General features: G+C 42.1%; 1 protein-coding gene across 2 annotated transcripts in view; it reads right to left on the bottom strand.

The window, feature by feature from the left end:
- Nucleotides 1-1422: 1422 nt before the first annotated feature.
- The window catches only part of FAM135B (family with sequence similarity 135 member B), a 120666-nt gene continuing 109359 nt past the window's right edge, over nt 1423-12729 (bottom strand). For both annotated transcript variants that reach the window (XM_072151141.1, XM_072151142.1), the window contains exon 20: nt 1423-12275. In XM_072151141.1, coding sequence (XP_072007242.1) covers nt 12070-12275 — 206 coding nt within the window. In that variant the 3' untranslated portion in view covers nt 1423-12069. The remainder of the gene's footprint in view (nt 12276-12729) is intronic.

Genomic DNA, 12729 nt, shown 5'->3' with positions numbered 1-12729 from the left:
GATTATATGGCACAAAATCACAGATACTAAGGGCTATGTCTATTCACGATCCAATGGTAATGTTACCTTTCAAATAACCTCTTTGCAGTTAGACTGCCTTCACACTACATATATTACATGACAGCTTTTCATTCATTACCTTTGTACTTCTATCATTGAAATTGATATATATCTGTTTAAGCTGTCATTTAATGGGTACATTACCTTTGAAACTTGCACTTTATTTCTGCCAGGGAGTGCGTTTGTTTTCACCGTGTCCAGCCCTGTCTGGCTCTTTTAAGTGTTTTTTAACTTTTTTCTATGTACTGTATATTTAATTATGTAAAACAATAAAGTATATAATTTTTCCATACACACACATCGAACTTTCTCGATGTGCGGAATTGGCATTACCTGCAACTAGACCCATAGCTTTGGTTTAAACACCTCAGGTGCTGGGAAGTCACTACTCAGCAGGTCCCATGAGAGCAATGATGCTGTCATTGGTAGTGGGCACAGGGTAATTACAATTTTTTCTTACCCTTCCCTACTAGGGTTTTCTATAATTGCTGCAAAACACAATAAAACATATTGGGGCACATTTACTTACCCGGCCCATTCGCGATCCAGCGGCGCGTTCTCTGCACAGGATTCGGGTCCGGCTGGGATTTAAGATTGTAGTTCCTCCGCCGTCCACCAGGTGGCGCTGCAGCGCCGAAAATAATCTTAACGCCCCGGAATGCACCATCCCATAGAAGGTGAAGGTGAGCGCTCCCCAAGCGACACATTTTCGGTTTTTAAATGCGGCGGTTTTTCCGAATACGTCGGGTTTTCGTTCGGCCACGCCCCCCCGATTTCTGTCGCGCGCATGCCGGCCCCGATGCGCCACAATCCGATCGCGTGCGCCAAAAACCCGGGGCAATTCATGTACAAGCGGCGCAAATCGGAAATATTCGGGTAACACGTCGGGAAAACGCGAATCGGGCCCTTAGTAAATGACCCCCATTGGGGCAGATTTACTTACCCAGTCCATTTGCGATCCAGCGGCACGTTCTCTGCGGTGGATTCGGGTCCGGCCGGGATTCATTAAGGCAGTTCCTCCGACGTCCACCAGGTGCCGCTGGTGCACTGAAGTTCCCCGGAACGCACTCAAGCTCACCGGCCTATTCCCAGTGAAGGTAAGTGCTAGCTCCGCAACACTTTTTTTTTTTTAAATGCAGCGTTTTTTTCGAATCCGTCGGGTTTTTGTTCGGCCACGCCCACTGATTTCCGTCACGTGCATGCCAGCGCCAATGCACCACAATCCGATCGCGTGCAGCAAAATCCCAGGGCAAATCGACACAAATCGGAAATATTCGGGTAACACGCCGGGAAAACGCGAATCGGGCCCTTAGTAAATGACCCCCATTTACTTCTATATCTATACAAAAACATGACTCAAAATAGTAAACAACAATAGAATTTTATTTCATTGTTACATTTTCTCATTTTCACATTGCGAAAGCCACAACAACAATAACAGTAAAGCCGGCATAGAAAAATAGTAGTACCATATCAGCAGTGGCGAGGATACAGTACCGTATACAGTATATATATATATATATGCTACTCAGGACCAGTCCGTAATAAGCGTTACATTCAGAAGTTGTAGAAGCGAAGGGTAAAGGGACATCCCTCACGACGATTCATGGCACATCCGTCTTTTTTTTAGTTTTACATTTTTGTGAACCTTTTTTCGAGCCCTTTCGATGACGGAATCATTGGGTTTGACACGTTTTCCCTTGTATTTGTGTCACTGGAGGAAAGTGACTTTATAGAATGTTACTTACAAATGTTGGCGGCTCCGGCTGTTGGCCCCCGCTCGCTGCTGACATTTACCATGGAGAAACACTCCGGGCTCTGCGATTAGGAGCTTATTTTCTCCTTGAGAGTCAAATAGTCCATAACAGAATAGATTATGAACGTCTTCCTCTTCTTCTCTGACATTTCTAACTCTAAATGCCTTGGGGTTATGATAATCTAATCACTCTCCTGTGAGCCACAGAAATAGCCATTTCCGGATAATGGGAAAACTTTGCGAGTACAGAAGGTGATTTTGCCATTTGAAAACATTTTGGTACTTTGTAAAAGTGCATAAAATATTTTGGAATCAAGACATGGAAAATCTGTTCAAGGGATAGACCAGGAATGATCAATGGATGGTCTGTCCTCGGGACCGCGGTGATCTTGGAGGCAGACACCGCGGCCACGCACCAATCAGGTGGTCAGCGCTGTGGACACATGGACCTGGGGGCAGTTGTTTCTCTACCGTTCCCTTCCACTTTCACTTACAAATACAGTTTACATGCCCAACTGGGACCCAGAGCCAACTGCTCCCGGGTCAATGACCTATGTTTGCGATGAACAACTAATTGGGGGCCCGAACTAGTCAACATCTTGAGGATAAGCCATCAATAGTTGTTCCTAGCCAACCCCTTCAAATGCTGGAATGGAATGAAATAGGCAGTTTGGGCGGTATCCCAGGGCCTTTAAAGGGGCCCATGGCCACCCAAACCACCCATGGCTGTAGCAGAGCTGTGTGTGAGTAATTGGATGTAGTAGAGGTGTGTGTTAGTGAAAGAATGTAGTAGAGCTGGGTGTGAGAGAATGGATGTAGAAGAGCTGGGTGTGACTGAATGGATATAGCAGAACTGTGTGTGACTGTATAGATGTAGCAGAGCAGTGTGTGAGTGAATGGATGTAGTAGAGCTATGTGTGAGTGAATGGATGTAGTAGAGCTATGTGTGAGTGAATGGATGTAGTAGGGCTGTGTGTGTGTGAATGTATATAGAAGAGCTGGGTGTGACTGAATGGATGGAGCAGAGCAGTGTGCAAGTGAATGGATGTAGCAGAGCAGTATTTGAGTGAATGGATGTAGCAGAGCAGTGTGTGAGTGAATGGATGTAGCAGAACTGTGTGTGAGTGAATGCATGTAGCAGAGCTGTATGTGAGCGAATGGATGTAGTAGAACTGTGGGTGAGTGAATGTATGTGGTAGAGCTATGTGTGAGTGAATGGATGTAGTAGAGCTATGTGTGAGTGAATGGATGTAGTAGAGCTATGTGTGAGTGAATGGATGTAGTACGGCTGTGTGTGTGTGAATGTATGTAGAAGAGCTGGGTGTGACTGAATGGATGTAGCAGAGCAGTGTGCAAGTGAATGGATGTAGCAGAGCAGTATTTGAGTGAATGGATGTAGCAGAGCAGTATTTGAGTGAATGGATGTAGCAGAGCAGTGTGTGGGTGAATGGATGTAGTAGAGCTCTGTGTGAGTGAACCGATGTAGCAAAACCTTGTGTGAATGAATGGATGTAGCAGAGCTGTGTGTGAATGAATAGATGTATCAGATCTTTATGTGAGTAAAAGGCTGTAGCATAGCTGTGCATAAGTGGATTGATGTAGCAGAGCTGGGCTTGCGTAAACTTGTGAAGCAGAGCAGAGTGTGAGCGAATTGGTGTAGCAGAGCAGTGCGTGAGTATATGGATGTAACATAGCTGTGTAAGTGAATGGATTTAGTAAAGCTTTGTGTGAGTGAATGGTTGTAGAAAAGCTGTAGGAGAGTGAATGCATGTATTAAAGCTGTGTGTGAATGAATGGATGTATCAGAGCTGTGTTTGAATGAATGGATGTATCAGAGCTGTGGGTGAGTAAATACATGTAGCAGAGCTGTGCATTAGTGAATGGATGTAGCAGAGCTGTATGTGAGTGAATGGATGAATTAGAGCTGTGGGGGAGTGAATCGATGTATTAGAGCTGAGTGTGAGTGAATGGATGTAGCAGTATGGCTGTACTGTCTGTGAATAAATGGATGTAGCAGTACAGTGTGTGAATGAATGGATGGATGTATCAGAGCTGTGGGTCAGTAAATGGATGTAGCAGAGCTATGTGTGAGTGAATGAATTTAGCAAAGCTTTCTGTAAGTAAATGGATGTAACAGAGCTGTGTGTGAATACATATAGCAGAGCTGTGCTTCAGTGAAATAATGTAGCAGAGCAGTGCATGAGTGAATGCAAGTAGCGGAACTGTGTGTGAGTGAATGGATGTAGTAGAGCTGTGGGTGAGTGAATTGATGTAGTAGATTTGTGTGAGACTGAATGAATGTAGCAGGGCTGTGTGAATGGATGTTAAAGAGCTATGTGTGAATGAATGGATGTATCAGAGCTGTGGGTGAGTAAACGGATGTAGCAGAGCTGTGCATGAGTGAATGGATGTAGCAGAGCTGTGAGTGATTGAATGGATGTAGCACAGCTGTGAGGGAGTGAATTGATGTAGTAGAGCTGTGTGTGACTGAATGGATGCAGCAGGGCTGTGTGTGTGTAATGGATGTAGTAGAGCTGTGTGTTTGAGTGAATATATTTTGCAGAGCTATGAGTGAATTGAGGTATCAGAGATTTGTGTGTGAATGGATGTGGCAGAGCTATGTGTGTTATGCTTGCGTGTGAACAACAGGGGATTTTTTATTTAATTGGATAACAGAATCTGGGGTACTTTTTATAGTCCAAAAAATATGGCATGACATTTTATGGGCAGTGATGCAATATACCATTTATATATTTTTTATAATTTTTTCTATGCCGACTTCTGTCAGTGGGGTTTTCCTATATCTCTGGATGTATAGCATATCACATGGGAGGAGCAAAGTAGGACTGGTCTTAACGCCACCAATCAGCAGCAGACACTTTCATTTAGTATAAGGCCTCATGCACACGACTGTATATGTGAGCCATTCACTTCTACCATGCATGACGAAGGTGGGGTGAGGCCTCCGCGTCCCACAGAACTGTGACCGCCCGAGCAGCGCAGTTCGTTTCCTGCTAAAGCAAAGTGTTGTGTGCACGTGGCCTTACACCTTGTATACCTGCGCAGTGTGCTAAAATTAGGGGTCTCGGCTTATACTTGGGTCGGCTTATACTCGCGTATACACAGTAATTTCCCTCCTTCTCACCTTCAAGTCACATAGTGGGGGGCGCTCCTGAATGAGCACGAGCCAGGGCGCAGCCTGCTGGGATTTATCCGGAATCCAGAGACTCCTGATAGATCCAGTGGGCACGGCCACAACAGTGAATTTTGGGTAAATTTTGTCCCTTTAGTTTCCCGTCTTATTATACTGCACCATAACACAAATATATGTTTACAAAGAAGAGAGTGAGGGTGTATGTGACTCTGGGGCCCCACTACTGTCCGGGCCCCTGACTGCAGTCACAGTAACACCCCCCCCTGATGGTGGCCTTGCCAGCGGGTGGCACCAGGATACACTGTCGCACTTAGCGTATGATAAACGTGCCCCTTATTTTTATACCAGCAATAGAAATGTATATACTTAATAGCTGTGTGCGTGTGTATTGGGGGGGGGGGGGATGTTATTTATGATGAAAATGTAGAAATAATAATAATGATGAGTAAAAATAAAAATAATAATACAAAGAAGAAAAAAACATTTTAATGAAACATTTCCAGGTCAGTTGAGAAAGTCACAGCTAAAAGCCGACCTCAGGAAGAAACGGCTGCGCTTCCATGTATGACACACAACAAGAAGTATAAGATAGAAGACACATATAAACATAGTAATAGCTTAAACAAAGAGTAAAATACTATTCTATATCATGTGTATTCCATTCAATTGAAATTGTAATTGCATTACAGGTGAAAAAAATTTCATGAAGAATGAAGGGAATGTAGACAAAATAAAACAACAACAACAACAACAACATAATAATAATAATAATAATAATAATAATAATAATAATAATAATAGTAATTATAATAATCTAAATAGATACATATTTTCCCAATATATAAATAGAGTCGGAGGTTAATATCTTGACTTGAATTTACAATTTTTGCAGCACAAACCTCACAAAATATCATCTATGTAGCGTCATATGTACGAATTTACAGTCCTATAGAACATTCAGACGAGCGGATCCTTGTATTGTACAGGAGGAAGAAGAGGAAACAATCTACAGATCGTCTGTACATTATCTACATTATAAAACACAGATCAGGTGACACGAGTGATAACTTTCGCAAATTTTTTAATTTTTTTTTACACCCTATCGAACAATTATTGCTGAAATATTCAACACGGTTTTGGCGACTTACAGGATGTAAAATGACGGAATGCGGCGCCAAAATGTAACGTTCCATTTATGCAAAAATATACAAGAAGAATTTAGAATTTAACAACAGACGGATAATGAAAATATGATTTTCATTGGATTGAAATATCGAAATATTGAAAATGTTCCCGCGTGGAAATGTTTTTTTTTTTTAAATATATAGATGATTTCCTCAATACACAAATAATAAAATATGTCTAAAGTTTTCTTCAATGTTTTTTATAAAAATATTTTTGCCATTTCCCCCGTCAGTAACATTTATCATAAATAAAATGAAAACTAAATGAATTTGTTGTTTTAGTAAATTAATTAAAATCTAAAATCATATTTAAGAGAATAATGATAGGAAAATAAATCTCATTTTCGAGAAGGCGCTGAACGTACGGATAGTAGAATGTATCACTTTTTTGGGGTGTTATTTGGATGATGCATTTTGTTGGGATACATTTGGTTCGATGACATAATTTCTAAGGTTAAAATAATTAAAATAATAATAATATTTAAAAAAAGTTAAAAATTAAATCAATTATTTTTTTTTTTTCCCAAAAAATAATTAGCCCCTTATTCTAAATATTCTATATTCTATGCTATATATAGCGCCATTATACAGTAAAGTAGTGGAGCCCATGCTGTACCCTTCCATCTTTCTTTTTTGGAAGTGTTTCGGGAACATTTATGACAGGTTCCCATAGCACGATACTAATTGTCCTCACACTATTTTAGCAAAAAAATCCTCTTTGTAAGATTACCTGACACCCTATAAGAGCGTTCAGCTAATCACGAGGAGCATGTGTTATTCATGTAAGTCATTGCGTGACTCAACCAACGTCTTCAGCAGCTCACTCATTCCCCCCTTCCTTCAGTCGACATCATTCATTACTATAATTGACTTCTCATGGATGTGCACTCGCCGCCCTGCATAAGTCAGTTCTACAGCTGCTCCCTCATTCCCCCCTTCCTTCAGCCGATATCATCTGTTACTACAGTTGAATTATCGCAGCTGTGCACTCGCCGCTCTGCATAAGTCAGTTCTCCAGCTGCTCCCTCATTCCCCCCTTCCTTCAGCCTGCATCCTCGGCTGCTACAGTTGAATTATCGCAGCTGTGCACTCGCCGTCCTACATAAGTCAGTTCTCCAGCTGCTCCCTCATTCCCCCCTTTCTTCAGCCGATATTATCTGTTACTACAGTTGAATTATCGCAGCTGTGCACTCGCCGCCCTGCATAAGTCAGTTCTCCAGCTGCTCCCTCATCCCCCCTTTCTTCAGCCGATATTATCTGTTACTACAGTTGAATTATCGCAGCTGTGCACTCGCTGCCCTGCATAAGTCACTACCTAGTACCAAGCTGGGATAAGCTGCACATGGGCAGTGATGAGGACCATATGTTATTTGTGCATGTCATTATGTGACTCAGATGAGGTCTCCAGCAGCTCCCTCATTCCCTTCTTCCTTCAGTCAACATCATTCATTACTACAGTTGAATTACCGCAGCTGCGCACTCGCCGCCCAGCGTAAGTCAGTTCTCCAGCAACTCCTTTATTCCCCCCCCCCCTCCTCCTCCAGCCGATACAATCCGTTACTATGTTTAAGTTCTTGCATCTGTGCACTCGCCGCCCTGCATAAGTCACTACCTAGTACCAAGCTGGGATAAGCCACACTTGGGCAGTGATGAGGACCATATGTTATCCGTGAAAGTCATTATGTGACTCAGATGAGGTCTCCAGCAGCTCACCTACTGCCCTCATTCATTACTACAGTTGATTTATTACAGCTGTGCACTCACCACCCTACATAAGTCAGTTCTCCAGCAGCTCCCTCATTCCTCCCTTCCTTCAGCCATTGTCATCCATTACTACAGTTGAATTACCGTAGCTGCGCACTCGTCGCCCGGCATAAGTCAGTTCCCCAGCAGCTCCCTCATTCCCCCCTTCCTTCAGCCATTGTCATCCATTACTACAGTTAAGTTGTATCTGTGCAGTCACTGCCTTGCGTAAGTCACCTCCTAGTACCAAGCAGGGATAAAAGGGTCCAGTGGGGCTGGGGGAAGGAATGAGGCATCTGCTGGATACGTGAAATTCAACAGTAGGGAGGGAACACATCCCTCATGACTCTCCGAGCCTTCTGGAAAGGTACTAGGAAAGCTTACAAAGATGATTTTCTACTGATAGGAACTATAGATTATTTAGCTCAAGACAGAGTGTGCACAAGTTACTATAGTGCTGGGGGAACCTGTCGTTAGGTTTAATACTGAAAACCTTATGACAGGTTCCCTTTAAATCATTATGCTTTTTGACTGTGAAATATAATGTAATGATTTTTTTTTTCTTTTTAATCAGGCAGCTGTACTTAAAGGGAACTTATCCTATAGAACATGATGCCTGGTCTATTAGAAAACCTGGTAATTGCTGGTGTTCTGCCCTCTCATGCAGCAATAAGAGAACCTAGCAATCACTGAGGGAGACCGATCACCGGACCCCAAAGCCAGGAACAAGCAGAGATTTTAATCAATAAATGACGAGTTTTCTCCCATAAGGTCTCTATAATTCATGCATTTTTTAAAAAAGTTTTTCCACGTATTTCTGTAAGCGAACTTTAAATGTGTTTTTTTTAAACATTAAAAAATGTCTCAAACTGCCGGTTATTCTTTATTTTACATGCACTTCCTGCCTTTTCTGAAAAAATTTTTAGATTTTTTTTTTTTTAAGAATTTTTTTGCAAATTCGCCAGCAGCCTAAGAAAACTTCAGATAAGGAGACACCAGACAGGAAATCAGGTGGAAGTCATAATGTGAACATTTGCTGAAAGTCCCATCAGATTTATGTATTTACAGATGGAGCAAATTTAAGGGGAGTTTGACTGGAAGAGTAAGACAATGAGGAACGGCGAAATCTTTGTAAATTACCAAATAAAAGAAACAATTTTTTGAAAATTTTAACACAAAATCCCATCCCTCATGGCAGCTCCTCTAGAGGCATAAGCATTACAGAGGTATAACAAATACAGTATTGAACAGCTCAATTATTATTTTTTTCTTAAAGGGGTTGTCCAGAGGACATTGGTTGAATGCACATGTGAGGGTTTGTGAGTCGGAATTTCATACTAAGGAGTAGATTGGGTCCTAGCAGTGGGTAGAGAAGGGAGGAGGTGAGGCGCCCGGTGCGGTGCTCCAGGAGTCAGGACAATATTCCAGGTTCACCAATTACGTGATTCACATAAAACCATATGAGGGGCTTCTCTATATGAGGGGCTTCTTTTCATTGTGTCACTAGTGACATAGCAATGGGAGGGTGGTAGTCTCCTTAAGTTGCTATAAAGATTTTACTTCATAACTTAAATTGCTGTATTTACTTAAAGGGGTTGGCCACATTTTAATAAATCTCTTCCATTAGACATGTCTCTGCGTGTACCTGTGTCTTTGCCTCCTTTGAGAGCTTCAGCCTTTCCCTGTTCTCCCCATGCTGCCCTCTTCATATATACACATGCTCCTCTCTCTCACTGCTCCAGCCCGTCCTCATGGTATCTTCCTCTGTGCCTCTCTTCTCACTGTCTGTCCATACTGACAGGGACAAGAAGAGTCAAGGGGGAGGGAGAAGGATGAGTCATAATCTCCTGCTGCAGCTCCTCCTATTCATCAGAGCCAGACATGTAAACAAAGAAGCACGGAGAGTCTGTAGACAGCAATGAAGTTAGTACCAGTACTGCTGAATAACTTGGTGAACATTTAGGGATTATTATTAAAGCAATAGAGGCACATGGGAAATCTGTGTAAAAGAGTGACCAAACCCTTTAAAGGGGTTATCCAGATTTACAAAAACATGGGACTCCTACTACAAGAAAACCCCCTATTCCCTTCCATTATTTATGTCTCCTGTCCGAAATTAATTCCTTTCAAGTGAATGACAGTATGATGGAACTGAGTCACAGTACGGTGGATATATTGGGCACTTTTTTTGGTTAAAAAAGAAAAAACTATAATCTGGCCATTGCAGCTCTTTTCTTTTGGATATATATGTGGCAACTCAAGTCCAGTAATCCTAAATTTTTAAATACATTTTTAAGAAATCCGAAAATTTTATTTCAAGCAATTAATTGTTAAATGATAAATTAAATATAAACAATTTCACTTTGAGAAAAGTTCTAAATTGTGGGGTTTTCCAAGTTCTGATTCCTTAAAGCAATAATGTCAAAGGGTTTATTATAAGAGATTTGCAGGATTGGGGATAAATCTGTGAGTGATGGGGGCTGACCTCTGGGACCCATAGCAATTAGAAGAATAGAAGGTCCCAAGTTCCCTAATCTGGTGAATCACCGAGGGACTTCCCGGGATGGTCCGTTATGTCAGCTGTCCCGGTAGTACCGGCATGGGAAAGAGCTCCACTGACTTCCTTGGAACTTCCGAGACAAAATATTGGGTGGACAATCTGGAAGTCCCAATCTGAAACATTCCCCCGCTCTGCTGAACTGTCCCAGAGGATGGACCACTACAGATTTTAAGTCCCTTATCCCCAAACCTTGTCAATGAGTTCTACATATTGTTTACAATAGACATGTCCACCATAACACTGATTCAATATTATATCATAACTAGAGATGAGCGAGCACTAAAATGCTCGGGTGCTCGTTACTCGAGTCGAACTTTTCCCGATGCTCGAGTGCTCGTATCGACTCGAGCATTTTTCACTGAAAGAACACATTGAAAGAACACATTGAAAGAAGAACACTGAAGAACACATTGAAAGAAGAACACTGAAGAACACATTGCAGATGTTTTCACTGAAAGAACACACTGAAAGAACACATTGAAAGAACACATTGCAGATGTTTCCATACATCTGCTAACTTATCGGAAGACACGCGCGCCAAACGGTGTTCTTCACAGTAGTATGTGAAGAACGATATATGTGAAGAACACATTGCAGATGTTTGCAGATGTTTTCACTGAAAGAACACATTGAAAGAACACAGTGAAGAACACATTGCAGATGTTTCCATACATCTGCAACGTGTTCTTCACACATATTGTTCTTCGCATACTATTGTGAAGAACACCGTTCGGCACTAATGTCTTCGGGAAAGTTAGCAGATGTACGGAACAGCTGCAATGTGTTCTTCACTGTGTTCTTCACTTAAATGATCCTGTGTTCACTGTTTTCATTGTGTTCTTCATTGTTCTTTACTGTATTTCCTTAAGTAAATGCTCGATCTCGAGCAGGCGAAATGCTCGTCCGAGCAAGCAGCCGCTTCGAGCACTCTAATACTCGAACGAGCATCAAGCTCGGACGAGTATACTCGCTCATCTCTAATCATAACCAGTAAACGAGACTCTTTATAGACATCGATTCCCATCAAGATCACTAGATCTGGCACAGTACCACAATATCAGACACTTTATAAAAGCTGGTCTACCCTTAGGAAGCATCTCAGGTCACGTGGAGCCAAGAGTAAAGGTGTCAAGGACACGTCTGAGAGCTGAAACAAATTACTGCAGATAAAGAAATTGTTAGATGGAATTCCTGACCTTCATTGTTTGAGGAATCTTCTAGATGACCTAGATAGAAGAAGATCCAATGAAGAACTTACTGGCCACCATGGATGGGTTGTGGGTAGGACTGGTGTTATATACAGTAAACATTAGTATACGGGGGCAGTGAGAGCCACGAGCATCAAGTCAAAGCAATGTGTTAGCCAAGACTTGTGTAGAAGCTGGGACCTGGTGGTCTAGGGTGGGAGATGGGTTCTCCTGGAGAAATTCGAACATTACGAGTCAGATCACATACTGTATAAAGCTACTTAGAGGTTTCCTCAGAAAAATGAACAAAACAGAGAAGAAAAAGATCATTTTCAAGATCTCATACACTTTCCCCAGAAACTTTTTGGTTTAGGAACATCAAAATGTGATTCTCTCTCCAGAAGCCTGTAGAGTAGGATAAGGAGTTACTTGAAGTAGCTGAGACCAGCAACAAGGAAAAACTTCTCCAAAAAGAGCTCCGAATCCAGAACAGCGATGTGAGCGGCTCGCCCAATCAGGGTGTTTGCAGTATTTGGGAGCGCATGGAACACATCATGCCGGATTAAAGTGCACTCCTTGGAGTCCATCACTGGCTGGAGGAGGTTGTTGATCATTTCGGTGTAGATAGGTCCTAGGATGGAAAGGAGTTTAATGAATAATCTTCTAGAAGATAACAAATGTATCTACAAGAATGTGCATCTGGGTACATTTGGAAAAAAGATATTGATATCTTTAAAATGACACCTAGTACCATAGTTCAAAATGCTACCGAGCCCACGATTACTGTTTATAAAGTGATAGATTTCCTTCAGCCTCTCAGCTTGACTCATCTCAAGCATAAAGCAGCTGGAGTTCACCGGCCTATTCCTAGTGAAGATAAGTGCAAGCTCCGCGACACATTTTTTTTTTTTTTAAATGCAGCGGTTTTTCCGAATCCTTCGGGTTTTTGTTCGGCCACGCCCCCCGATTTCCATCGCGTGCATGCCGGCGCCGATGCGCCACAATCCAATCGCGTGCGCCAAAATCCCAGGGCAATTCAGGGGAAATCGGCACAAATCAGAAATATTTGGGTAACACGTCGGGAA

Source organism: Engystomops pustulosus, chromosome 5 (genome assembly GCF_040894005.1).
Source record: "Engystomops pustulosus chromosome 5, aEngPut4.maternal, whole genome shotgun sequence".
NCBI classification, from domain to species: domain Eukaryota; kingdom Metazoa; phylum Chordata; class Amphibia; order Anura; family Leptodactylidae; genus Engystomops; species Engystomops pustulosus.
This window is presented reverse-complemented; position numbering and strand designations above follow the sequence as displayed.